Source organism: Passer montanus, unplaced genomic scaffold (genome assembly GCF_014805655.1).
Source record: "Passer montanus isolate IOZ18808 unplaced genomic scaffold, ASM1480565v1 scaffold6, whole genome shotgun sequence".
Classification (NCBI taxonomy): domain Eukaryota; kingdom Metazoa; phylum Chordata; class Aves; order Passeriformes; family Passeridae; genus Passer; species Passer montanus.
Genome location: NW_024371037.1, coordinates 9,396,983 through 9,424,873, shown reverse-complemented (window position 1 = coordinate 9,424,873; position 27,891 = coordinate 9,396,983). Strand labels below are relative to the sequence as shown.

At 38.7% G+C, this 27,891-nt stretch overlaps 1 protein-coding gene across 2 annotated transcripts; it reads left to right on the top strand.

Annotated features, from left to right (window-relative positions):
* TES (testin LIM domain protein) lies at nt 1-27,724 on the top strand. 2 transcript variants are annotated; one of them, XM_039726982.1, is made up of 8 exons: nt 3,251-3,772; nt 3,938-4,064; nt 11,147-11,232; nt 19,339-19,591; nt 20,736-21,071; nt 24,382-24,597; nt 25,119-25,277; nt 26,281-27,724. In XM_039726982.1, exons 3-8 carry the CDS (start codon nt 11,147-11,149, stop codon nt 26,470-26,472), a joined length of 1,242 nt encoding a protein of 413 aa, XP_039582916.1. In that variant the 5' UTR covers nt 3,251-3,772; nt 3,938-4,064; the 3' UTR covers nt 26,473-27,724. The 2 variants fall into 2 exon arrangements, with proteins under 2 accessions (XP_039582915.1, XP_039582916.1); XM_039726981.1 differs by lacking the exons at nt 3,251-3,772; nt 3,938-4,064 and adding an exon at nt 1-128.
* Nucleotides 27,725-27,891: the final 167 nt, after the last annotated feature.

Genomic DNA, 27,891 nt, shown 5'->3' with positions numbered 1-27,891 from the left:
GCTGCAGCCACTGCCGCAGGGCAGCGGAAGTTTGAGCGCCGCGGAGCGCGCGAGCCGGGACTCCGCCGTGGGAGCTGCCTCAGAGCCCGACCCGCCCCGCCATGAACCTGGAGAATAAAGTGAAGAAGGTAAGGGGGCTGCCCGCCGGGGTATCTGCCGCGCACGCCGCTGCCCGCTCTCTGGGGAGCGGCGGACCCGCCTCGGCGCTGCAGCCCCCGCGGGGACTGCCCTGGGGTCGCGCCTCGGGCGCCGGGATCAGCCGTTCCCGGCGCTCCCGGCCGGGCCCCGTGGCAGGAGGGCGGTCTGCCCGTGCCCCCTGCGCTCACGGCCGGGCTCCCCGCCGCGGGCTGGAGCCCCGGGAGGGGACGTACGGCTGCGCTGTCATGCAGGTAAAACGTGTGTGCGCTCCCCCAGAGAGCCCCCGGGATCTGGTGGTTGTTTTCATGTGCGTGCGCTGTGTATGCAGGTATGAAACGTAAATTACAAACAGCCGAGTCTCTGTGGTTATGTTAGTGATTCATTTCAGACCTGTGATGTGACTGACTCCTTACAAGTGTTATCAGCGTTCCTGTGGATTATCACCTTGAGCGAGAAGCCTGGGCTTGATTTTTCTTTATTTTTAAATGTATATTGACTAGTTAGTTGCATCAAACTGGCAAGAAACAAAAGGTAAGTAAAAGAAAGTGATAGGTAACCCAATTGTATTGAATCCGTTTCCAAAACTAACCATGTAAAACTGACTTCATGTAGGATAATCTTTTAAGTCTTTGCTTCTAGTTCTTCCACAAATTAAATGTAGTGCTAAAGCACTGACTTTTTTTAAAATTAAAAATTCATTTGTACTATCTGTTTTGATACTATTTGATAAGGGAAAAAGGAGTTTTAGATGTGAACATGGCTTAAATCTGTACATAATCTTCACTGATATGTGAAAAGTAGTCTTTTGAAATGCATTTTGTATGAATGTGTGGGGAGTTTATTCCTGAATTGTTTTACTTAAAGCCAGCGACTTGTTTTAAAATACACATATGCACTTTTGTATACCTGTGTGCTTTTCCAGCTTGCAGGCTAGAAACTGACTCGGGGGTGGAAGTAGTTGTGTAGTGTGGAAAGCTACCTGTTAAGGCTAAATGCTAGCAATGGGTGGCCTGGAATTACAGCTTGCTTCAAGTGATGTCACCATGTGATAGTGTCACTTGGGTGAGGATCCTGCTTTGGAGGAACTGCCTATCTCAATCCCCAGTCATCGTCAGTGTATGAATGGGTGTACTGAACACTATTGCTGTCTTTAGAAGCTGGTTGTGTGCACAGAGTTGTTCCCCTTCTGTGACTCCTTGTATACAGTGAAAATAAGCTTTTTGAGTAGATTTGCTTGTATTTTCTAAGCACAGTTTAGAACTTAAACTTGATAGCATCAGAGAGCTTGTTTGGTGGAAGGTTTTTGAAGTCCAGGAGGTGGGAGACGCATATTTGTGGAAGATAGAGCATTCTAATTCAGAATTTATTCATCTAAAGAGAAAATAAATATGGGGTGTGACTGATAAAATTCTGCTGATAATGGAGTCTTGATTTAAGTGAACTTGTAGCTGTTAAACATTTGCTTGAAATTACTCTGTAATTATTGGGTAGTTGTGTGTGTTTTAAATTTATTTGACTATTTTGCCATATTTTTCTTTCTTTTCTTCATCAACTTCGAAGATTCCTGAAGACTTTTCTGAACCCGCTCAAATAGACACAAAAGCTAGTGTCACAAAAGAAATCAGCAAAGCTCTGTTTTATTAAAGTAGTATTTCTATTCTGCTCTGCTTTAGTGTAAATATGCAGAGATATCTATGATTGAAAACCATCACGTTTTCTCTGTTTCTGCTACATGTATATTGAGAAAATTGTCTATTATTGCACTGTCTCCACTCCCTTGCTCACATCTTCTCAACTTCTTTCTCTTTGTAACTGGGATGAAGCTCATTTTCCAGGAGAATAGAAGAGGCTCTCTGAAAGTTCCTACAGGGAGAACTGGGAAGCTTTACTAGGTACCAGTGAGTTTGGTACAAAAGTCTTCTTTTTTAACTACCAAAATTTATTCAATCAAAATGTCTTGAATGTTGTACACCGAATAGAATAACAGTTTCTTGTCAACTTGCATGTCTTCCTTTTCTGTCCTTTAATTCCAATTCTCAACCTGTTTGTTTTATCTTTATGCTTCCCTCCTTTTTTGAGAACTTCCTTCTTTCTTGAAAGGTGGAAGAACATTCTGAGAACTGTCAAGTCAAGATTATCAGAACCAGTGAACTACTTGTCTTTTAGAAGAAACTTGTCCTGAGGTGGAGATGCCTGTATCAGATTTTTAGTCCATTAGCAGCAATGGGTTGCTTTACCACATTCTGTAGTTCTCACCTGTCTTTGTCTTGCACCCTGGAGCAAAATAGCTTGAGTTCTCCTCCAAAATGTACTTTATGTAACCTTTTCTTTTCTAGTGACTTGTATGTATTTGTTGCTTGGCAAATAACCTGTTAAATATTATGGAATGGTGAGTGGTTAATCTGCCTGTTGGGCAGGAATTTCCTGTAACACTGGGCAGAAGAAAGCAGGAATTGTCATGTTGTTCCCAGATAACTAATTCCATTGCATTTTTGAACTCTGAGTTTAGATGTTGGCTATTCTGTAGCCCTGGTGTTCAGCAGAGCAGAAGGAAATGAATGCCTCTTGGAACAGCATGTGGTGTGGAGGCTCAGACACTCAGCTGGTGCTGTAGAAAAGCTTCTTCCCCTGCTCACAACTGCTAATTTATAACTGTACAGGGTAATATGATGGAATGTTTTCCGTTTCTGGGAAACCTGATAGATGAAGTTTCCAAGGTGACATTCCTAAGATTTCTGTAAGTGTCAGTAATCCATGAGTCCATTCTTCATTTTTGAGCTTCTGTATTTTCTGTTTGGAAAGCTACTACATACATTTATATCTACATGTCTAGGTTTGTGCGAACAAAAAAAAGCACTCAGAGAAAGTCTGTTTTCATTGCTGATATTAGGTTTGGTGGGGTTTTTTTCTCCAAATGCAGCAGTACTATCAGAGTCTGTCTGATTGGAATTGCTTCCCTCCAGTACAAGACCACGAGGACTCCAACAATGTACCTGTTCTTTAGCAGGAAGAGCTACTGCCCCACCTTCCACAATTTCTAACCCATCCTTCCAGCAGTGGATACCTTACATACTTTGTCTCATGACAGAAAAGCAGCAGCCCTGTTGAACATACTCTTCTGAAGGAAACTTAAGGGCACAGTTACTTTGGCTCAGGCTTTTAATTTCTCTTCTGTTTGGTTTCTTTCATGTGTTGTAAAACTCATCTTGCTGTCTTAATAAGTGGCCAAAGGAATCAGTACTGCTGTGTAGCCAGATGTCTCGCTTGGTCTGAATCCTGGGCTCTGGACAGCCACAGCCTGCCAGAACAGAAATCTCAGCGTGAACTTTCTGCACTGAGCAATATGTATGCAGAACATATGCAAATGTGTGGTCATGTAAATTTTGTACTCTGTTCACCATGCCTTTTAGAGCTATTAAGTAACTGGCAAATATCTAGGCAGTGAATAGTGTCTTTTTGGCTGCCTTGTGAATACTAAGTCTAAGACTTTCCTGGTCTGTTACAATTTTCCTTTCAAATTTACGGTAAACTGTACAGTTTTCTCCTTTTTCTCAGGGGGAATTAGATTTGCTCTTGCATTTGAGGATCCTGAAGATAGCATTTGTATAAAACAATTGCACAACAGAGCTGAAGGGTAAGAACAGGATCTCCAGCTTGAAAAGTACTTGTGCAAGAAACAGACCACTGTTTCTCCCAAATACAATATATGCTGTGTTCTCAGACCTTGCTTTGAGGCTATTGGGAACATAAAGATTTAATGCTTTGTGTTGAATACTCTAGCAGAACTTTGTTCTTACAGCCTGGATTCCTGCCCTGTCTGCCACCTCTGTGAACTTGGTAAAATGAATCAGTAGGTCACGGTCCTGCTTTTCAGCCGTGCTGCCAGCACCGTCTCATGCTTCACTAGAGAAAATAAGAATCTGGCAGTGAGTCTGTTCTCTATAAACTTTCACAGTATAATACTTGCTTTATAAAAAGAAATTTGCCTGCAATGGAGAAGAGGCAGGGCAGTTTGGGGGGGGGAGGGTAGAGGTGCAACTCCTCTAGTGTGGAATTTGTGTGTGGCTGTTTTTCAATGGCGCGAGACTTAGTTTGTTCTGTTACAGTTGGAAAACCAAACACTGAGTGTTTTAGACATTGCTCCTATACATACTCTATTCACCGTTCATTTATCAAAGATCATTAAGGCTGATGACTTAGCAAAGTCCACTTTTCTGTGTTTTGCAAAGCATGATTTAGTAATGTCTGCTGAGCTGCACTTCCTGTTGAGGTCACTGTTTGTTTTGGTGTTACTGCTATGGAAACCCATTATAGTAGATCTTTTTTTGCTGTTTCATGTGTATAGTAAGATCAAGGAAGTGTACTTCTATTCAGGGGTGAGTTTTGCCTGAAAGTGGAAGAATGAAATCATTTTTGTAGATATGAGAAAATCTACTTCAGTTTTGTTCACAAAGAAACTAACTGCTTGCTGGATAAGTTGTGGGGTTTGAGGGTTTTTCCCCCAATCAACGTTTTAAAAAAAGTTATGTGAATAATTTTTTGGAGCACCTGTCTGAGTCCACACCTCTAGATATTTTTTTGTCCAGCATTCCTGGATAGCAGCTTGGCAAATATGGCAAACTTTCTGACTCTTAATATTTTTTTCCTATAGTAAAAGTACTCCCCTGGTGTCTGACTATAAAATATCATGAAATGCCTGAATAGCAAGTCAGGAAACTGTTTGAATGCAGGACTGCATGACTTTTAAGATCAGATGAAAGTTTCTTTGATAGGATATAATTATAAACCAAGTATTTTGCAGCAAGGAGGAAAATTAACTTACTTTGAGTTGCAGTATTCTGTCATAAAAGTAACAAAAATCAGACTCTGCAGTTGTTCTGGAAAAAAAAAGTTTGTTTTTCTCTACGTAAGTAATAGTAATGATGATTAGCAATTTTCAATGAAATTTTATTGGTAAAAGTTGCTTAAAATTACTTTTTTTACTTCAAGAAAGTATATTGAACATGTCATGCAAATTACTATCTTCTTCCTAGCAGATACAAAGTTCAGAGGGTGTAGATGTAAATATCTATAATGTAGTATATTTTAAAATTGCATTTTACAATCTAAATAGATATGTATGTTTAAATTATGTATAACTAATACTTATGTGTATGGGTTGTGTGTATATATATATGTGGATGGTTTTTTATAGGGATGTATATGTACAAATCCCTCACATACATAGTTTTTGCTGACCAAAGTTGATGGCGTTCTTTTAGGTCTTGGAGACCTTCAGGAAGAGCAGAGCTGTTAAGATGAGAGCATGTGACACATGTTAGATAGTATCTCAAACTTGGTCAAATGAACAGGGTAAAGGAGGGAGGAGGCTTCTGTCATGATACTTCCAGAATACACCAGATCTAACTGTACCACAGTACTGCTGTGTATGTATTCCTGGTTTTGTTGGGGAATTTTTTGTTGTTTTTAACTCTTTATTTGTGCCTTGTTTTCAGTGTGAGGTTGTCTAGCTACAGCTTTTAAAAGCAGAAAAAAAGCATGCACTTCCCTGCATGACTAAAGCTCCTAAAAATGAATGTGTAGGTTTCCAGGTCTGCTTCTCAAAACCTAATGTTAGAGAACACAACTGGGTATGAGTGTTGATGTCCAAACAAAATACATGGAGAATTGTGAAAATGCCTCTGCAGTTCTGCATGATGGGTAGTGTTGTGTTCAAGGTTTACAGATCATGTTGTAGTGTGTGTTGGCTGCATTCAGACTTAGCTAGTGTAATGCTGGACTTCGTGAATAACAGCACTTCTTTTCTATCCAGCTGAGCTGTCTTTGATAGCTCTTAGCCTTTTGAAGGTACACTATGTAGCAGTGTCTTAAATATTTAGCCTCTGCAGTTCTGCATGATGGGTAGTGTTGTGTTGGAGGTTTACAGATCGTGTTAGAGTGTGTGTCAGCTGCATTCAAACTTAGTGTAATGCTGGACTTCGTGAATAACAGCACTTCTTTTCTATCCAGCTGAGCTGTCTTTGATAGCTCTTAGCCTTTTGAAGGTACACTATGTAGCAGTGTCTTAAATATTTAAATTCTGAGCTATTTGGTATTTAGTAGAGGGTACCACAATAAAATAAATTCCTGGGACTTTTGTACTATCCAGCTACTTCAGCTCCTTGATTTATTCCTCTGCCTGTCTAGATCATCTTCCAAATATTTTTATTGGATGGAACCACTTTTTGGCATCCTTCTTTCTGTGCAAAATGGACTTCTGTACCCAGGGTTCTCAATTCCAGTCAACCTTTCCCTAAATCAAAACACACATTAAAAAAACAAACAGGGTCACACTTGCCATCAATTTTAATAGACATGCTAAAAACAAATATAAAGTGATTTCTAACATACTGCTCTTCGTTACAGATGTGATTTTTTTTTTTCCTTCTCATACAGTGTCTGTCAAAGTTTTTTACAAGCATTGTCCAGATATTCCTGTGTCTTTTGTAGTGTTTTGTTCTTTTTTTCATTCTGGAATCATAAGAAGTATCATTGCTCTTCTGTTTTTAAAGTTAAATGCTGTAACCTATTTCAATTTTCCATTTGTTGTGTTTCCCTGTTAGAGAAGACTTCTGATGGTACAGAATATAGTGATATTAGATCAGATCTCAGCAACAGAGCATGCACAGCAGTGAGATTTCTTATGTTTGGGGGTTTTTTTTGTTTGTCCTTCCTGCTTTACCTTCTCTTCTTTGAAAGTGCCTAAAGCACATTAAGATGTACTAGAAATCTGTTGTTCTCTACAGGTGCTTTCCCACTCAAACATCCAAATAGATCAATAGTTAACTAATCTTCAAACCAGAACATTCCTAGGATTTTATGATAAATCTAAGAATAGCTTTAGCATGGATCACTTCAATTCTGTGCTTGGAGCACCTTCAAGCACAGGAGAAAGCTCTGCAAAAAGGATAGTGAAGAGGATTTGGTTCTGATCTGAGGCTCACTATTAATTGCTGCAATCCATTAATGACAGCATTCTCAGTTAATGACAGCATTCTCACTGTATAGCCGCATCCTTTCAAATTCTGGAGGGATCTGTAACACTGGAAGGGTTTTTGGTCTTTTGCAGAGGCTAAGTACAAGTATTGTGTCTTACTGTCTGTGGCAGGGTGAAGCTCACCTGTCTGGTGGTACAGGAGTCCTCTTGGAGTGAGGAAGGAAAAGCAGCTGAAGCCTGAGCTAATTCTGGTCTCATGGTGGGACTGAGGAGATAAAAAATGTTCAATAAACTTAAGAATATGCCCTTCTGATAAGTCAGGTTTAAACTGTTTCATGGAAACTGCTGTTTCTCTTGCACTTCTGAACAAACTCTTAGACACTTGAATATGATCATTTGGGTTTTTAAGATGATAGTAAGCTTCTATGCATGACTCCCTCCTTACAGTAAAGTGAGCCAGCTTTTGTCACTAGATTCCTGTGTGAACTGAAATGGACAGTCTTTCACCAATTGTCACTTGGCTGTAACCACTTAAAGCTTTTTGCCCTTGGGTACTATGGAATCTTGAAGCAGCGTGCAATGGATGATTCTCAGTCATCGTTACATCATCTTCTGTACTCAGGCTGTTTAAATCAGTGCTGGGTATTTTAGTAATACCAGATGGGTTTTGTTAGCTTTTGCTGTAAAATGAAAATTAATGGTGGTAGACAGACAGGTACCTTCGCCTTCTGGTGGGATTCAGCTGACCTATCTGTGCCATTTCTCCCATAACTCCATTTATAGGGAAAATGGGTTCCCTGCTGTTCCAGACATGCATTACCTCTCCAGGGCTCAGCTTGCTCTGTATCTCTGGGTGTTTCTGCTTGGAGCTGGCCATGTTCTGCAGAAGACATGGAGATAGATATGGGTAGCTCTAAAGAAGGATCACACTGAAGTTTTAGGCTTTCTGAATTTCCTAAACTATAGCTGAACTGGCTGCTGAAGAAGAAAATTTCTGAGGCTGATGCTTTCTTACAGCTGAAGGATGTCCTGTTACAGGACTCTGGTGGATAACAATACCCCACAGTGCTTTTGAGTTTGGCTGTTTTATATCTTAATTTTTGGCAAGCAACCATGTAGTTTCTCTGTCAGAACAAAGGCTGAGGCTGTGTGTGCATCTAGAATCACATCTAGTTTGGTCTTTAATGTGCCTTTCAGTCATGAGCTGAACCTTTTCCATAAGGTGCCCAGCCATTGTGTATAGAAAGGTAATTCCCTTCTTTCTGTTTCATAGCAAACTGAAAAGCCCGTTTCAAAACAAATCTCTCTCATTTGCTAATTCAGTTTATTTGTCTGGAGCTACACAAGCATTTACTTAATGGTGTGCTCTTTATTTCTGGGGAGGGGATATAGAATGCAGTATATCTAAAGAAATCTGTACTAAGACTGCAGGCTGTGAAAGTGCAAGTAGGCTGACTGGTTGTTGTCCCTGTGGTCTGCAGAGGGTATGTTCTGGGTGGAGCATTTAGACAGCACATATTTCCTCTCCTTAATTTGTTTCTGAAGAGGGTTTTTTTTTAGCTTAAATAAACCCTTAAATGTTAGGAGGCTTGGAAATTGGTTTTTGCACTTTTTTTATATTTCTTACATGAATTTTAGATGCTGCTTTGGGAATTCTTGAAATGCCAAGCTTATTCCTCAGTAGTATAAAACAGTATAAGTGTTACAAGTGATCCTATGTTTCTAAATATAATTGCAGTACTAATGAATTTATGATTATTTCTCTTTCTTCTCATTCCACTCTTTTTGAAGGAAGGGAGAGCCTGAGCATAAAGAAGTAATGACAGTTTGTAACTGAAGCAACAGCAAGAGAGAATGAGTTCATGTTGTCTTTTTTGGGGGGGAAGAGGGCAGATTGGGGTTTTGGGGGAGTTTTGTTTGTTTATGAGGGCAGTGCAATCATATTTTAAGTTTAACAACTTTTTAGAGAGGATGACACTAAAATCAAGGACAAACACCACCAAATGAAAACCAACCTGTCTTTTCCTCCTTCCCCTACCACCCCCTCAAAAAAAAAGAAGTTGTTTTGTGTTGCTTTGCTTTATCTTCCTTTTTTCCTTTAGAAAACATCCTGGTCAATATCTTATTCTCTTTGAGTGTGAATTGGGAAGAGTGCTCAGTTTTTTTGTGATTTGTGGTGTGTGTGTGTGTGTATGTGTATATGGGAGATCTCTGAATTCCAGATGAAAAGTGTCCTATAAATGCTCATCTTCAGATGAATTTTTATTAACCAATTAGCTCAAAAGCGTAGTGAATGAAGAACCTAATCTTCAAAGTTATGCTTATTTTACACATATACTGGTAGGATTCAGGTTAGCACCTATAACATGTGGACTTCATAAGCCCTTAGGTTGATGAAGATGTCACCATGATCACAGCCAGCTTGTATTTCATCTTTCAGATATGGAAGAAATAATGTCGTGACCTTCTGTCCATCCCTGCAGTAGCTTAATAGCTGCCAACATACCTCATTCTTCTTATTTAGACACGATCTTCAGGGTAGTTTTCCTCAGGGATGTCTGATGATTGCTGAGGCAGTGATCCTTTTAATTATAAAGTAACCGAAAACATGGTATTCCCTGCATTTTACCATGTGTTCTGTTTTAAACAAGTGGTTTGTGAATAATCTGTTCTTTATTTTGGACAGCAACCAAGTTGAAATGTTGTCCTGGTTTATATCCTTGTTCATACAACAATAATTGTATGATTTCTCTCAGTAAATGGAAAACTTAATAATAAAACACTATCACCACATATAATTAACTTTGACATTGTGTTGTTGCCAGAACTAAAGTTAGTACCAGAACTTGTCAGTTCTAGCTCCATTTCCATTCATGGTAAAAGCTAAAGTGCAGGCGAGCTGTTTCTACCTGCAGCTAGTTGGGAGCACTCCTCCTGCTGCATGGGGTGTAGGGATGGGTTCCTCTCTGCATGTTGGGCATGAGCCTGCATACCCAGCTGTGGCCACATTTCCATAGTCCTTCATCTGTCTGATTTGAGAGCCGTGTTCCTCAAAGGTTTTAAGTGCTGGAGTGAGACACTTTAATTTTACTGTGTTATATGAATGTGTAAGTTATCATGCTTCATATTTATCACCTCAAACTTACAAGTGGCTGTTACTCAGTTAAATTTGGCGATGTGTTAATATATTGTGTGAACATTTTTACTCTGCACTGTTGTCTGTGATATTTCCTCTGCATTATGAATTGGTCATCAATCCTTTTGAAACCCTTCACATACCGCTTCTGGTCATTGATTTTGCTAACTGTGCTGTTTCTCTTTCCCCTCAGAAAGTCAGCTGGTATGAGTCCAGCTGAAATGTAATTGTAAAAGGTATATGTTACTCTCAGTCACTATCAGAGTAGCCTCAAATATACTTGGAAATACTAGACAAGCCACTTAGTTGTTTCCTTTATTCGAGGTTAGTGCAACTAAATCTAGGGTCTGTTTATTTCTTGGTCTCCTGTATTTTGCCAAGTCATATACTGTAAATTACTTTGTCCAGATAACTGGATTAAATGTCCTTTGACTTGAGGTCTTGTGACCTCAGTTACTCTGATTCACAGCCTTAGACCTAAGGAAATGCTGCAAAGAATCTGCTTCTTTGCTCGTGTGAAGTTTGTAGAGCAAGTTGGGTTGGGGAGAAACATCACCAGAAAAGTACTAAGGCTACCTCTGCCTTCTTAGCTCAGTCCTGTGTAGAGGATTGAGTGGCCACTGCTACTTGTATAGGTACAATAGGAAGGTGAGTGCACCCCACAGGCTGTCCTTATGTCAAATGCTTAATCTTTTGCTTTAGCTGTCGATTTCCACTGCTACTTGTATAGGTACAATAGGAAGGTGAGTGCACCCCACATGCTGTCCTTATGTCAGCTTAGTCAAATGCTTTATCTTTTGCTTTAGCTGTTGATTGCAGATTATAAAGGCATCAGTAAGATCATTCATGCACCATAATACTTGAAGCTGACTGTAGTCATCTTTATCTGTACACAGATGGGCTTGGGCCATGAGGAAGGATTTGGTGCCCCCTGCTTAAAATGCAAGGAAAAGTGTGAAGGATTTGAGCTTCATTTCTGGAGGTAAGTGACACCAAATGTATCCTAAGCTGTGATTCAGCAATGCAGACCTTGACATGTGTATGCAAATGTCTAAGTAACTATTTTTGTTCTCTCTCTCAATTAAACTGTTAAGATGTTTCTAAAAAGCTGACATGGTTCAGGGCCAGAAATTCTCAGATGCATTACAACAGCAAAATGCAAGGAAAAGTGTGAAGGATTTGAGCTTCATTTCTGGAGGTAAGTGACACCAAATGTATCCTAAGCTGTGATTCAGCAATGCAGACCTTGACATGTGTATGCAAATGTCTAAGTAACTATTTTTGTTCTCTCTCTCAATTAAACTGTTAAGATGTTTCTGAAAAGCTGACAATGGTTCAGGGCCAGAAATTCCCAGATGCATTACAACAGTGTATCTAATCACTTGTGAACATGCATTTTATCTGCCCTGAAGTGAATGGTGGTACTTCTACTGCAGCATTTGCTTTAGCTGACTAAACAATTGAAGTAGATTTGTAAAAATGTCCAGCCTTACTGTAAGAGACATGACAGGGAAGAAGTGTGTTTTCTCTCTGTAATAAAATGCTTTTCAACTCCTGACCAAATACATAAGCTTTGATCTGAGATGCTATGTAAAATTATTTTAAAAATATTTGTAACTTTGTGTACACCTATAACTTATTAGATGGGGAGGAGGTGTCACTTGTGTGTCACATAAATTCAGATAAATTAGATAATACTGAGCTTTGGATGGTGTACTGTTCCTAAATCAGTGAGCTGATGATCACAGTAAATAGTCTGTCCTTACTTTTGCAGAAACTTTCTATTCCATTAAGAACTTTCTTGCTTTACTGAAACAATATGTATATTTTTATATTAATGCATTTATGTATTGCTAGCCCATTTCACTCATAATACTGGACATGCTCTAAGATGAAGCTTAGTAATTCTGATTTTTTAGAAAAAAGGTCCCTCTCAAAGGGAAAAGCCTGAAAAGAACAGAAAAATAGCTGTTAATAATACTAGCACATACTATCAATGAAAATTATTGCGTTTAACCAGTGCTACCTAGCTGGAGTGAAAGTTGCATTTGCAGTAGAATTTTGTTTTGTTTTATGAGGTAGCTGTAGTGACATTAGGTGCTGATAAGGCCTAGGAAATTTTACATCTTCACCCAAATATTTGACTGCAGATGAGACTGCTTAGAAAATAATCAGGCAAAAAAACCCCAAAACCTAGCAAAAAAGTGTTATAAGTTGATACACAATGAAGAAGCTGTATTCTTATCTGTAATATGTAGCTATAGAAACAACTAGAAACAACTTACAAATACCAAGAAGTGTTTATGCACTAGTAGGTAAATGTGATCATCTAAAGATAAAAGAAATAATTTATGGAAGGACTTTTTCAATATCCACTGCATCACTGAGGGGTCATGTGTAGAAGTAATATTAAATAAAACAGAATTCATGTAAGTACTGCAATAAAAGAGAATTTTTCAAAAGTGCAACAGTTAATAGTGTTTATCCATTGTTAGATGAGAAATTGTGTTACTTTCTACCGAAAGTAGAGTAAATAGTTTTCAAAGGGAAAAATATATTAATATGCTCTGCATGATGCATACATTTCCTTAGTTCACCACTTGAATGGATCACATTGCTTCCCAAATATCTTTTTACTTAGTTGTTAGCCTTTAAATCTGAAACTGTTTTAAGTAGGAACAAACTACTAGCACAAATGGACAGAGTATTGTCTTGTAACATGAATAATCAAAATCAGTTCAAGTTTACCCACTTACTTAATTGCTACTTGTAAGACACATGTTGAAGTAAGAATTGTAATTAGAGAAACAGTTACATGTTGGGAGAATAATTGGGGGTAGGGATTGACCTTGGTCAGCACCCATACACCCATACAACTGCTGACTGTCTGTCCCAGACATCAGGGTGGGAGACAAAAAAGGAGAAACAAAAGTGAGGTGACTCATGGGTTGAAATAGTCAGTTTAATGGGTGCAGTGGTGGGTGAGCAAGTGCTGCAAAGGGAATCACTGGCCCTCTCCCACCAGCACATGGATGCCCAGCCAGTCTCCAAGCAGTAAGGACTTAAGAAGTCAGAAATGCTGTCTTCATCCTCTATTTCTGTTTTATCGCTTTTCATTATAGAGTATTTAAACCCTGCTGACCAATTTGAGTCAAACGTGCTCCTTCCCAGCTTTTCCACTTGCCGAGGTGGGGTGGGGGCAGAGTTCAGAAACGGGGAAGCCTTGACTTTGTGCCGGAAGTGCTCAGTACTAACAAGTCCTGTCAGGGCTGTTTTAGCCAGAAGCCCAGAGCACAGCTCTGTAGGGCATTGTGAAGACAGTGACCTCCACAGGAGGCGGATGCAGCCCAGCCAGCGGGGCAGTAGCGCAGCGTGTGCCGGGCGCGGAGCTGCCGCGGGCTGTGCGAGGCTGACACTGCCCTCTCCTGGGGACGGCCGAGGAGCTTCGGCACATCGCGCAGCTCCTGGTCTGATGCAGGAAAATGCTGCTCCTCAAAGAGCCAACGTGTCATTTCTTTTTGTACTTCCATACAAAAGACCCTCAATTTTTCCTCTAGGGAGTCAGATTGTAAAGTGCACAAAAAAACCCACATGTACCTATCTAGTAGCAGAGCTTTACAAGGAGTTACTACAGCCTTCTTCTGTATACTGAGAGTATTTGGAATAGATCTCTCCTGGGATGGAACATACTGTTTTAAGACATTTGTGCTATAAATCTTGCCATGCTGTATGGGCAGGTTTTCTAGGCACAGAGCTGTAAATTGAGGCTAGTATAGAAATAGTGGTAAACCAAGCCTTTAGTAAAATTTATTCCTAAGTTTTGAAGTTCTGATAGCCTCAGTGTTGCAAGCTGAATAAGAAATGAATAAAATCAGAGATGTGATCTACAATGGTAGTTGAATGGTTAACAATTGTCTGGTTTATCTTAGTGTGTTAACAGCTTTTGCTTTTAAAATAGTCTTCATAATCATGCTTCTGTCCAAGTATAACAGCAGCAGAAGGTGGAGAAGGTATTTTTAATTTAGGTGTTAGATTTATTTTAGGCTGCAAAACAGCCTCCACACATGTCCAGTGGGTCAGGCTGGATGTAAGAGATCGCTTCTCAGTTACATATTGCTCTTTGGGAATGTATTTCCCACTAGAGGGAACTATGGGGACAGGAGTGAGAAGTTGCTGAAAACAGAAGAGAAGGTTCTGATTTATCTTGGTTGCATATATACCAGAAAGTGGTAACTGTCCCCTCTGTGACTTCCCAAGATGTTAAAATAAATCTCTGAAAACAAGACTCTTAAGCTTGGGAATGATCATTTTCATCATGTGGCATCTCTGCACAGATAGAGTATGTGGAAGGCAGGAGAGCCATAAGTTGGCTTTAAGATTTTCTGATACTACAGCTGACAGGGAAGCAGTGAGATGCAGTTCAAAGCAGTGGCAATTACTTATAGCTACATAAAGAGCAAGAAAACATAACAGAAGGAATCATAAAATCATAGACTTGGATGATGAAGCAAAGTGCATTCTCACTGATTTCACTGATGATGCAGAGCTGGGAGGAGTGGCCAATATGCTAGAATCCTGTGCAGCCCTTCAGAAGGATTTTGAGAGGTTGGAGAGATGGGTGGAGGAAAACCATCTGAAATGCAAAGGCAAATGCAGGGTTCTGCACCTGGGAAAGAAGAATGCCATGCACCAGCGCAGGCTGAAGGCTGACCTGCTAGAAAGCAGCTCTGTGGAGAAGGACCTGGGCATCCTGTGGAATACAAGCTCTCCCTGAGCCAGCAGTATGCTCTGGGGGCCAAGAAGGCCAGTGGTGTTCTGAGGTGCATTCTTCATGTCCTAGTCTGTGCTTCTCAGTACAAGAGAGACATGGAGTTCCTGGAATGGGTTTGGTGGAGGGCAGCAAAGATGATTAAAGGGCTGGAGCATCTTGGAGCAAGTCTCTCAGGAGGAAAGGCTGAGGGAGCTGGGCCTGTTCAGCTTCAAGAAGTGAGGGGACCTCATCAATGTCTATCAGTATCTTAAGGGAGGGTGTCAAAAGGATGGAGCTATGCTCAGCTTGGTGGTGCTGAGCAATAAGACAAAGGGCAATGGGCAGAAACTGCTGCACAGGAAGTTCCACGTAAATATGAGGAAGAACTTCTTTATTGTGCAGGTGACCAAGCACTGGAACAGGTTGCCCAGAGAGGCTGTGGAGTTTCCCTCACTGGAGATATTCAGACCATCTGGATTTCTGATTCTGTGATAGGAGGAGATTAGCCATTCTGCATGGAGGGCACAAGCCTCCAACTTGCCAGGTCTTTGTTGAGGATTTCTCTGTGCTTGCAGCTGCTGCCTCCTGTCACCAGGAGCCAGCATAGAAAGGATCATGATCCATCTTTTTCTTCTCCATACACTGAAACGTAGGCAATCAGGAGGATGACTTATATTTGATTTTGGAGAAGGAACTGGAAGTCTTTGATCCTTCATGTCAGTAGACATTCAGGACACAGGAATTCATCACTAGAGAGAATGGAATCTCCATACCTTTCTTCCTTGTTCTTTCTAACTACTGAAGACCTGCTATCAAGGCATTACCTAATAGACCTGTCTTTACAGCGATACCAAACTTTTCATTCCACAGATTTTGAAGTTTTCTCCCTATCTTCCATGTTTTGAGTGAGAAAAGCTTTTTAAATTGCTGGAATGGGGGGGACGACAGGATGTTGCTGTGCTTTGAGGTCCCGAGAGCTGTGAAAACAGAAGGAGGAGTCCCCAACACCTCCTTACTATATACTAGATACCCCAAAATATACAGTAAAAAAAAATTACCAGCCAATCTATTCTAAAGAGAATTCATTGGCCATATACCTTCTTCAGAGGGGACAGTGAGTGACTAATGAGCAGGATTGTGCTGTGGCAACTAGTGAAGAAGTTAGGACTAAATTGTGAACAGTATTGTTCAGGAACAGTTATGTATGTATCAACTGGATATCTTCTCGTGCAGGAAATTATTCAAGAGGAAAGATTATAAATCAGGACAGGATACTTTTTTGGGCTCTTAGCACCTGTATGGACATCTTCATGTGGCTGAGGTCCAGGGGGAATGTTGGGGAGCATGGGAAATGGTAACAGCCATGGGGGATTTGCTGAGATATGCTGACATCGGTTGTGACTCAGCATTCTCCATATTCTTTCTGTATTGTTTTGTCCTGTATTGAGAGGCATAATGGTGCACAAGTTCTAATGCCAAGGCCACTATTACGCTTGTAACATATCCCCTGTGACAGCTTCTTGCAAACCTTTGCAAAGAATTATTCATTTCATTTTGAAAGAGCAAGGAGATTTGATTGAAATGTACACAGTCAAATTCTTAATTTCAGTGGGTTCCTAGTGGGGAAGATTAGGGAGTACCTCATTATTTTCAATGCAAGTATAAAGCACAGTAGTTTTATGCCAGTTTTCACAGTGAGTCGCAGGAAGGACCTAAAAATAAATTGCATGCTTTCACTTCTTTACCACTACCTCTTTATGAGGAAAGCAAAAAAAAAATCTCTCACAGATACTGCAGTCAGTGAAATGTTAAGCCTTCTTGTGAGACCAAGAATAATAACAGTAGTGAGTTACAGTGTTCATCTAATGGAAAGTAGAAACAGGATTTCTAAGCTATTCTGAAGGAATACTATTAGGAGTAAAGATGCAATTTTGTGACATAACATGAGCAAAAATAAGGTGCTCTTATGGCTTTCCCAGCACACATGAAAGTCTTAGGATGAATTCCACCACAGCTTGTAGAGGGTGGTCTGGTCTTTCACTGCTGTCAATGCTGCTTTGCTGTGGTTGGATGCTGTAGTGGGGGTAGAATGTGCAGCCTGTGTCATGTGGCACTTTTGACCACACAGGCAATACAGCAGTATGAACTGTTCTTACTGAGGTCTGTCTTGCAAGCAGAGCAGTTCTGGACAGCATGATTGTACTTCAATTGCATAAGTCTGTGCAGGGAGCCAAAGAATGTCTGGTCTTCACCAGTGTTGTTAAATCACATCCTATCAAGACACAAGACTAAAACTGAGTGTTACTGTTGCTAAAGACTTAAGTTATAAGAGTAAATAAAGTGTTTAGTTTGGATGGACAAACTGCTTCAATTCCAGTGGCCTGTGTGCTTTGAGGCATAAAGCTGCATGGTGATCATGATGTAAATCACTAAATCTGCAAAAAGCAAGGTCTGATTCTGTCACCTGGTATTAGATCTCAAAAAAGATGTGACTGAGAATTGGTAATAAGGTATAATCACATGCATGCCATAAAAGATGAGCAAAGTGAATATGAATTGCTTTATTAGTATATTAAATAGTCTTTAAGTATTAGCTATGTAAAGGACTTGTGTAGACAGATGTTGAAGATCTTGAAAGATTTAATGTTTCGAGTGCTTGAGATGCATAGTGAAGCTTAAGCTTAGTGGGAAATGCTAGTTCATGCTGGAATGTTTTGGTAAACTGGGAGATTGCAAAGTGATTAGTGTATAGTAGCTGTTCAGGTAAGTATCAGCTTTGAAATTCTGTACATCTTTCCTGTTGTGAAAATGAGTTGGAAGCTGAGTCTACATCTCAGTGATCTCTTTAGGTATTTGTGTTGCAAAGTGAAGTCACTTCTACTTAACATTCTTATTTTTGCATGAGTGGCTCATTTTTAGAGTTTAGGTATTTTTATTTGGAGTGGGCTTTATAACTGAAATTACCACAATGTATGTTTTCTGTGTATCCAAATGACCAGTGCAGCATCCACCACACTGAAATGTTAGTACCCCACATTCTAAACTGGTGTTCACATAGAGAGCATATGTTTGGGGCTGGCTGTGTATCACTTCAGGTTGCCAATTAAAGGTCCTCCTTCCTTTCCCATTACCTCAGGGGCTTGCTGTAGTCATGGCATGGTCTTGTTGTGTTCCTGTGATATATCTTAAGGTACCTAACCTGCCTTCAAGGCCATATAAAGCAAGATGCAGAACAATGTTAGAGTTTGATGACTTTTGGCAGGCAGGATTCAGAAGCATTTTATAGCTAATAGTTTATTCTATTTGTTGTATGAAGGATAAATAATGGGGTGAAACACTGCTCATTCCCCTTCAAACTCTAGAGATCCAGAAGGTTGGTATGTTTTCTTAGTCTGTAATAAGAACCTTTAGTTAACATCTAGTTTCACTGATTTCTGGCTGACTGCTTTGAACTGAAGTTCTGGAGGTGCTGTTAATAAATAGTGAACTAGCTTGTCTAATCCAAGGTTCTGTTCATTATATGTGAATTGTTTAATTATACTTCAGGTAACAAATTACTTTCTAATATTCGTTAGCCAAAGCAGTTGAAGTATGTTGTATATGAAAGAATATAATTTATATCCAAGGAAGTAGATATACTTCTACCTTTTAAGGCTGTTTTCTGTGAAAAGTCTCTCTGCAGCATGTGCCAGAGTACTTCTGACTTGGTTCAGAGCTGTTTTGAAAGCCTTTATCCATATAAGCCTTTAACTTTTCTTTCATCTTCTCTTTAAATTCTGTGCTTTGAACAGAACTTGATGCAATTATACTTTTCATATGTCTATGCATTTTCTTCCTTTCTTGGAAATATTTGTTTCCAGGCAATAGCAACCCAGTGATAACCAAATATCATGCATACAGTGAAATACATATGAAGAAAATAGTATAGTGCGTGTAACTTTGAATGTATGAAGAGCAATTGAAAAACTAAAATCCCAAGCAAATGATTGCTGGGGGAATCATGTTGATGTATGGAGTTATCTTACACTAAATCTGGTAGGTGACTGATAATGGATATGTATGTGTTTGATCCGTACTGAGATGTAACTGAAGAAATTACATAACTTCATATGAAAAATGCATTAGTGTAGTTGACTGATATCTATCTGATAACAGTATCTGTAAATAAACAATGTAAATAATACAACAGGACACATGAAGGAGGTGTTTGATATATTGCAGAAAAAGTGTATATTTCCTAAACAAAGCACTGAAAACAAAGGTTTGGGTTCCAGTGATGTTACTACACACCAAGATGGTGTGAGATTGTAATTTTGTTGCTGTTTCCGTGAATTTCAGGAAAATATGTCGCAACTGCAAATGTGGCCAGGAGGAGCATGATATCCCGTCAAGCAGTGAGGAAGATCGGAAAGTGGGGAAACTCCTTGAGGATACAAAGTACACAACCCTCATTGCAAAGCTGAAGAATGATGGCAATCCCGTGTATAAACGCAATGTTATGATACTGACCAGCCCAGTGCCAGCCAAGAAGAACATAACCATCGATACTGTGACTTATGAGTGGGCTCCTCCTGTTCAGAATCAGACACTTGTAAGTCCAACTCACATTTTTTCGTGTTCAATGCAAGAGTTGGTGGGAGATAAAGTAGTAAAGCTTACTGGAAGGATAACCTTGCCTCTTGTAGTCTTCCTTTCTTCCTCCTCAAAACTGAAAATAGGGTGCCTGTTTAATGAGTCTTGCATCTGTCATCTTGCTTTATGGAAGTTTTTCTGTAGAAATTCTTAAAAACCTGGGGAGGTGAGGTATTTTTTAATACGCAGGATTAAGAGTTATCTACTAAGTCCCTGGAGTCCAGTTTCTGTAACTTGCTCTCTTTTTTATTTCCTTTTTTTCTTTTTTTATTTTAATGAAGTTGAAACATTTGCATGGAGTATAGGCTTAAAGGGAAAAAAAAAACCAATACCTAACACCACATCAATTTATATCATTGTTTGAAGTTAAGGGGAACATTTAGTCTTGCTTATGGCTTTTACTGTATATGGCAAGAACAAGGTCAGTGTTGACATCTGAAAGAACAGCTCTCTTCCAGTATATTTTCAGCTGAAGTAGATGAGATGGTAGATAGCCTTCTGAGGATCTTGCTTCACTTTTCAAACTTTGATTACTAATTTATTGTACCAAAATGTTGTGCAGTCCATGTCAGAATTACATTATCTGAAATTATTCCTTTTCAGTGAATTAATCAAACCTTGTGCATCTAAGACTTATTTAACATTCAGTTACCAATTTGATTTTTAGCCTTGTCATGGTTTTATTTAAACTAGGGGTTTTATTTTTTCTCTTGATTTAGCTAGAGTTATTTCTTCAATGAGCTGTATGCCCCAAGCAGATTATTTCAGTTTCTACTTTTCTAAGACTGTACTCATGATCAGTATTCATAGATAGAGACAAGGTGCCATGTAAATGTTATTTATTCAGAGAAGTAATAACTCTTTTCTGTATGTTGTAAAAGGCTTAAAAAGGAGTCTTTCTCTTACTCTGGGAAGAAGCCAGTTAATGCATCTGCTGTATTTTATCTCTATTACTTTTTCAGGAGCTTAATGTTTATGGAAAAACTTGTTTTTGACAAATTTGACTGTCGCTAAAAACAGTAGAGATTACTTCAGTTGTGTTTGCTTATGAGAATGGGTCTGTAGCTGAAGTGCCATCTGATGTGTAATTCCTCCTGATTCAGGCTAAGCAGTACATGCAGATGTTGCCCAGGGAGAAGCAGCCTGTTGCTGGCTCGGAAGGCGCGCAATACAGGAAGAAGCAGTTGGCAAAGCAGCTGCCTGCTCACGATCAGGATCCTTCAAAGTGCCACGAGCTTTCCCCCAGTGAAGTTAAGCATATGGAGCAATTTGTGAAGAAGTACAAAAAAGAGGCACTTGGTGTAGGAGATCTAAAGCTCCCTGGTGATGTGGAAGTGAGAGCTCCTGATGAGAATAACTTGAAAAACGGTGGTGGCAGAGGTACCTCATCTGCTGTTGGAACAATGGAAAAGTCCCCAAATCAAAAAGCATCTCAATATGTAAGTATAAGAAGGGAAACATAAAGCAAGGTGTATATGTAAAGGTATATTATCATCTGATATACTTTCTATTTGGTCATTTTAAACCAATTAGATTGCTTGTTATTTTGGAATAGCAAAAATCTGGGGAGGGAAAGAAGGAACTGGAAAATGTTGTGAATGTCTGCATAGAGCCATGGGTTCTGATAGTATTTAATACATTGCAGCAAATAACTTCCTAGGTGACACTTATATCCTCAGTGCAAAAACATGTTAGCTTGGAGATAGTATATTAGGGTGGCTTTTATGGAATAACAATCAAAAAGTTTGTGTCATCTTATGGACTAATAGTTGCATTCTTTTCCTCTTGAAGAGTTAGTATAATTTTAGAAGCTTGTTTTTGCCTCTTTTTTGTAAAAGCACTGAAATTACCCACTTGATAAATTTGTCAAGTGAAATTAAATTAGGGAATAATAAAGTAACATGTCTCCATCCTGTGTCCAACAAGTTGAACCATACAATGGCTCTTTTGACTAGCCTTCTTTTCATATTCAGCTCCATTTTCTTACAAGTTTTTTTTCTTGTGTCATCTGATTTCTCCTTCTAATAGCTCTACAAAAAACAAAGTATATAAAACTACCCAGTTTTCATTGATATTTCAAAAATTATATCCTTAATTAAGTATTTCTGACATAACTACTGCTGTACATACCTCAACTACCAATTAAAAATTCAAAATAGGGGTAGGATTACTGAAGGAACATTAAATCAGTTTAGTGGAGGTAGACATTACTTAGGAGTGTGAAAAGCTCTACTATAAGTTGATTTCTAGAAATGTTGCTAATATGTGTATGAATCCTTAAAAACATCTGTCTGCAGGTTGCTTACAGAAAATTAATATACAAGTTCTAGATGCAAAAAAAGGTTTCCTTAACATTGGTTGTAGAATGTAGCTTTTGGTATTATTGAGGGGAGTGATGTGGTTTTTGTTGTTTGTTTCTGATCTGACAGTATATATGACTACTGGTGTGAAATATAAAATCAGCACTTAGGTTTTAGCTTTGGACATGACCACTTACCCTAAAAATTTTCAAGCTGTGCCATTTGGTTACCTGTAGCTATTTTGGTTTTTTTGTTTTGTTTTGTTTTTTTTTGTCGCTGTCTTGTTATGGAAAATCTAAGAAACAGGTTATTTTACCATGGCTTGATTAGGTTACTGTCATTCTGTCTTACATCAGCCTTTCCTGCTGGTTTAGTGTAGTTTCACAGTAGCAATTCTTAACTTATCTCCTCAAGGAAGACCTACAGAAATGACATCTTGCATTGTGCCCTGCTGACAAACTGCTTTGGACTATAATAAGTCAATAGTAGGAGGCACTCTGTCCTCTTGAGTAATTGTGTCAGAAGGTGCTTTGCTTTTTACATTGCCCCTGTTTATCACTTCCAAAATTTTCTTACTCCAGTACCTGAGTATTCTTCCTGCAGTTTAAGCCAAGCATGTATTATCACTGTGGGCTGTGATTTAGAAAGAGGCTTGTAGGTGCTTTATAGCATAAGTGAACATTTGGGTTTCTTATCTGTTGTTAGGTACTGAGTTTACACTGGGTTAAGTAATCAGGATTTAGATGTTATTTTTAAGTATTTGGCGGGGGGGTCTAATTATTGCAACAAGATTTTGTTTCAGCTGTATGATTTAGTATTATCTCAACTGCTTTTTGACAGTTCAGCATAAATTGATACAGAAGAGCTCTTAAATACTTAGCAGAAGAATGCCATCCATGTCTACACTTTTTTTATTGGTTCTGCTTTTTTGCTCATCAGATTTGCTTCTCCTTTGTTTCTCAGACTGAGTTTGAAAGCTGTATTCCTGTAGCTGTGCTAAAAAGAATTTCTTGAAAAATTAATATTCATTAGGGAATAGACTGCACTTCTTTGAAACCTGATAAAAAATAAAAAGCAAACCAAACAACACTAACAACCAGGTCTCCACTATTAATGTAAATATACCTCCACTGTTAATGTAAATGTACCTATAGTAATTGTCTCAGTGTTTACAAATACAAAGCTTTTTCACCATGACTGAAACCTGAATTAAAGAAAAATAGGTACTTAGCATATTTTCATCTTGTAAAGGAGGAAATTTTTATGTACCTTTTAACTACCAAAGCTGGTACAAAGTTGTGTAAATGGTAGGCAAGTGGATCACATTGCCTAGACTTAGGTCTGGGCAGCTACTTAACCTTCCAGTGGACTTCTCATGGAGTATGAGGTCTAAAGTAGAAAGGTCAGAAACCTTTATATACATGTATATTTGAACTTTCCCTTTCATTAATTTCCCTACATTCTGCATTCTGTTTCTGTTCCAAGTTGTTCTTCTATTGGTGGCTTTGTCTATATTTTGAAATTGTCAGGCATCTGAGATCTGATCAATATGCCTTGTAGCCGAGGCACTTTATATGTATTTTATTTTTATATGAACACACAAAGCCATTTGTGGCTGATGTGAGTCATAGAGGAAAACCTTCCCAGGATGTTCAGCCCAGTCCACAGACCAGCTGGAGTGCAGGAAATGCCAAACTGGTGATTAAACTGTAGATAAAAACATTTTGCTTCAGAAACATAAATCATCTGTGGTTTTTTACTTGATGGCACGACCCTCTCTGTAGGCAGGTACAGGGCAGAACACTGATTGTGAAGTCTCTGGAACTATTTGTAGTGTAGCTGTGTATGTGTGCTTTGTAGTTTATCCATAGTCACGCTCCTGTCCTAAAATCACAGACTGTTGGACAGCAGCCATGAGTGACTAGCATCCCTAAAACACAGCTTTAAGCAGAATCAGTTTAAAATATTCTCTGTTTTTTTTATTTTCCCCATCAGTGATGCAGATATGGCTTGATCCTCTCATGACCTATAAGTACAGCCATTTCCTTGTCATGCATTCTAGCCATAGTTGTTAGCTTGGATGGAGGATCATTATTCTGTCCTTGTTCCTAAGCATGTAAGGTTTACAGAACATAACATGAATTTTAATTGCCTGTTGTTTTCTTTAAACACTGCTCTGCAATTGCAGAATGTGAATACAGCAAAGTACAACAAACCTTTTAAGAAGCACTAATGCTATGACAATGGATGTGTATCCTCTTGAATGGCTTAGCTAAACCTAAACTACAATACAGGTATATCCTCAACCACTGCTGTCTACTTGTGGGATTAAACTAATGCTTTAATTTCGGTCTGGAAAGATGGAACTTATTAAATACATCAATAGTATGTAATTTTTATAAATATAGCTCTCAAAGACTTAACTAACTTGGTAATAACCTCTTTCCAGTCCTGCTATCACTGCAAACGGAACATGAAGGAAGGTGACCCAGCTGTCTATGCAGAACGTGCTGGATATGACAAATTGTGGCATCCAGGTTGTTTCGTCTGTTGCACCTGCAGTGAACTTCTAGTAGACATGATCTATTTCTGGAAGAATGGTAACCTGTATTGTGGGAGACATTATTGTGACAGTGAAAGACCCCGCTGTGCTGGATGTGATGAGGTAGGAAATATCCTAGTCCTTTCTTCTAGCACAAAAGTTTGCTCCCCTGATAAGTGTTTAGGAGTTTTATTAAAACATTTCAGTGCAGGAAGATGATACGCCTTCACCAGTATAGTTGATATTTTAGTTGCAAAGAACTGAAACCAGTATGGACACTGCACATTCAGAAAAGCCATAGTTTGCTTTGGATTTAGTGGTGATTTTGCACAATCTATAGGGACATAGGATGTGATATGTGAGGGCAAATTCTTCCAAGAAGTCACACTTATGCAGCTGTTTCCTTATCAGGGACACTAAAGGTCAAACTGACCCTGGGCAGGAACAGGGAACAGTCCTCCTGGGGTCTCTGGCATCTGTGAGCTCTTGGGAGCAGCATGGAGGCTCTCAGGAAACAAACAATGGTGGAACCACTGGGAGTTCCTTGCAAATCACAAAACATCCAGAGGCTAGATTTATTGAAAGGTACACTGTTCAAATGAATGTACTTGTTTACTTGTACACTTGTTTTGTCTTCCTCATAGCTGATATTCAGCAATGAATATACTCTCGCGGAAGGGCAGAACTGGCATCTGAAACACTTCTGCTGTTTTGATTGTGATTGTGTTTTGGCCGGGATAACCTATATAACAGTGAATGACAAGCCAGTCTGCAAATCCTGCTACATGAAGAACCATGCTGTGGTAAGGTCCTTACAGATGTCTTGGTTTTGTGAAGGAAGGGAACTTAAGTCTGTGGAGCTTCAAACTTTTACTTTTTCTAAATCTGGGAGTATCTGAAGAGTATAATTTGAATATTTAGGCTTGAGTCAGTTATCTTCTTCCCCTTCAGGAAAAAGAAACCAAAACCCACAACTTTAGGCAGGCAAGTTGTTAAATACAGGCCTGTAGTTAAATACTGCAATTCAGGTACTTTTGTTTCGTTTATTTCTACCCACACATGTTAAAAAGGAGTGTGATGGACAGGATAAAACTGGAAGTTTGGAAAAGAATGGTAATTCTTGATTTGTGGTTATGCTGAAAACTAATTTAAGATGATGGTCCATTCATAGCTATAAGTTAGCTAGCTACTAGTTGGGGCTCAGTCTAATGTGCACCTAGGTGATTTATATAGTGAATAGAGGAAAAAAATAGTCATCTCTAGTTGGCAGTTAATATTCTGAGGTAGGTGTAAGGAATTGTTTTTTTGGAGAGGCTTGTTTTTTTCCTCTTAACTTTCTCAATCTAAATTATAATTTGTGAACAACTAGATTTTAAGATAAATTGCATTCAAGACTTTCTCATAACCCTTAATTATTTGGCATAAGCACAGAGCTGTCAATGTACAGGAAGACTTGCAGCTAATCTCTTCACATATTTAGGTTAATATATGAAGATCTGTGCCATTTGACATAAAAGGTTTTTATGATTATTTGGGTAGTGGGAAATCCTAACCATCCTAACTGTCTAAGCTTAGTCCCAGCAGCAAATAACTTGCATGTTCATTTTATTATTCTGTGCCCTCAGCTGAATTTGAATCAAAACACTTCAAAAATAAAGACAATAAATCTAAAGCTGGAGACTTTTTTTAAAGGCTTCTTTTAATACTTGTCTCTCTCCTCCAAAAACATTTAGGAATTCCAGTTTTTATTGCACCTGAAGAGAGCATGTGTGTGCTTCATTTCAGTGTTGTTTTATTTCTCACCAGATCTGCCAAGGCTGTCACAATGCTATAGATCCAGAGGTTCAGCGTGTAACGTACAACAACTTCAACTGGCATGCTAAGCGGGAATGTTTCTTGTGCTCCTGTTGCAGCAAGTGTCTAATTGGCCAGAAGTTCATATCTGTGGAAGGAATGCTTTTCTGCTCAGTGGGATGTAAGGAAAAGATGATGTCCTAAAAGAAGACATGCACAGAACTAATCAAGTATTGCTGTGTTCCAAAGGCTCTTGCATTTCTACTGTAAAATATATAGTGTCAGGGCATTTAAAATTATTGAAAGTATTAAATAGCATTTCCCAAAGATTTTTTTTTAAATGTCTAAAACTTTCTATGTAATCCTCATTTCTTAGCTATAATAATATTTTCTCTTTTGGAATACTGTTCCTGAGTCTTACTTCAAATTACTTCATATCACAGAAATGTAAGAGAAAAATGTGTTACAAACTCTGTACATTCTAAGGGAGCTCTTCACTGTGAAGAATCTTTCTGCTGTATCTTGTCTAATGGAACAAGAAAATGTGAAAATGCTCCGATTTATCTTGTTTTGTATGATAAATTTAACTCTTCCACCTCTGGTTTCACTAATTTATCATTTTTATAGGTTTTCTGCTTTCATCAAGCACTTTAGACAAAATGATGAGTTTTACTGCCAAGTACATGTTTTCCTGACTAAGTATGCAGGGAGAATGACACTTAAAAAAAATTGCCTTCAATAATTTCTTTGGTTTCGAGACGTGAGTTCTTGGGGAATAGTAACTTCTCATGTCTAGTTTTGAAAGTAACTCCACCAGTAGAAAAATGTTGGCTCATGGTTTTTTTTTTTGCAATTGTTCATGTCTGGAAAAGCTTTAATTTTACAAATACTAAAGTTTTGTTATAGATTGGGTGTGCGGGGTGTTGGTGTTAGAAAATAAGAGCAGGTCTTGCTTAGATCAAAAAAAAAATTGCCAGAAGTAGTGGGTGTCACTTCTAGCCTTTCAGAACTGGCTTCTGTTTTATATCATGAATGTTCCTTTCCTAAGTTGTGCCTTCTATCAAGAGGAATGTGGCACATAGTACTGTATGCATTTCCAAGAATGTATTTATGCAAATGGGTCCTGCTTTTGATTTACAAGTTCTGAACCAAAGCATGAAGAAGTCTTTCCCAGAAAACTTCCAGTATTTGTGTGAAAAAATTCATAGCTGTGTATTAGTTTTGCTTACTAGATAAACCAAATGTGTGGCTCTTTCTTTTATTTAATAACTATAGACCTACAGTGAAGCTTCTTAGACGTCTTTGTGCCAAACACTGAATGGGGAGTCTTTGGCCTGAAAAAAATAATAAAATAATTAATTTTTAAAGAAAAGTCTATGCAAGTCTTATGTTCAGTTCTTGTAAGTTTTATGGTGATTGTATTGTAACACCTATAAATAAAAATAGTGATTTTCACTTTAAATTGTCTACTAATTCTGTTCTTGTTCAGTCCCCTTCAGGAGAGGTGAGGAGAAAAGGCAATATTCCCATACTTTAGCTTTGACATTATAAGACCCACTGAAATACATTATCATTTTTATATGTTGTCTAAGATGTAAACTTTACATCCATGTTCTTGAAGCC

What these genes read in the sequence shown, in the direction of transcription:
- TES (XM_039726981.1), top strand. Translation starts at nt 102, where the DNA reads ATGAACCTGGAGAATAAAGTGAAGAAG. An exon ending in CTGTTCAGAATCAGACACTT is followed by an intron (nt 19,592 to 20,735) that starts GTAAGTCCAACT and finishes CTCCTGATTCAG; the next exon opens with GCTAAGCAGTACATGCAGAT. An exon ending in GCTGTGCTGGATGTGATGAG is followed by an intron (nt 24,598 to 25,118) that starts GTAGGAAATATC and finishes TCTTCCTCATAG; the next exon opens with CTGATATTCAGCAATGAATA.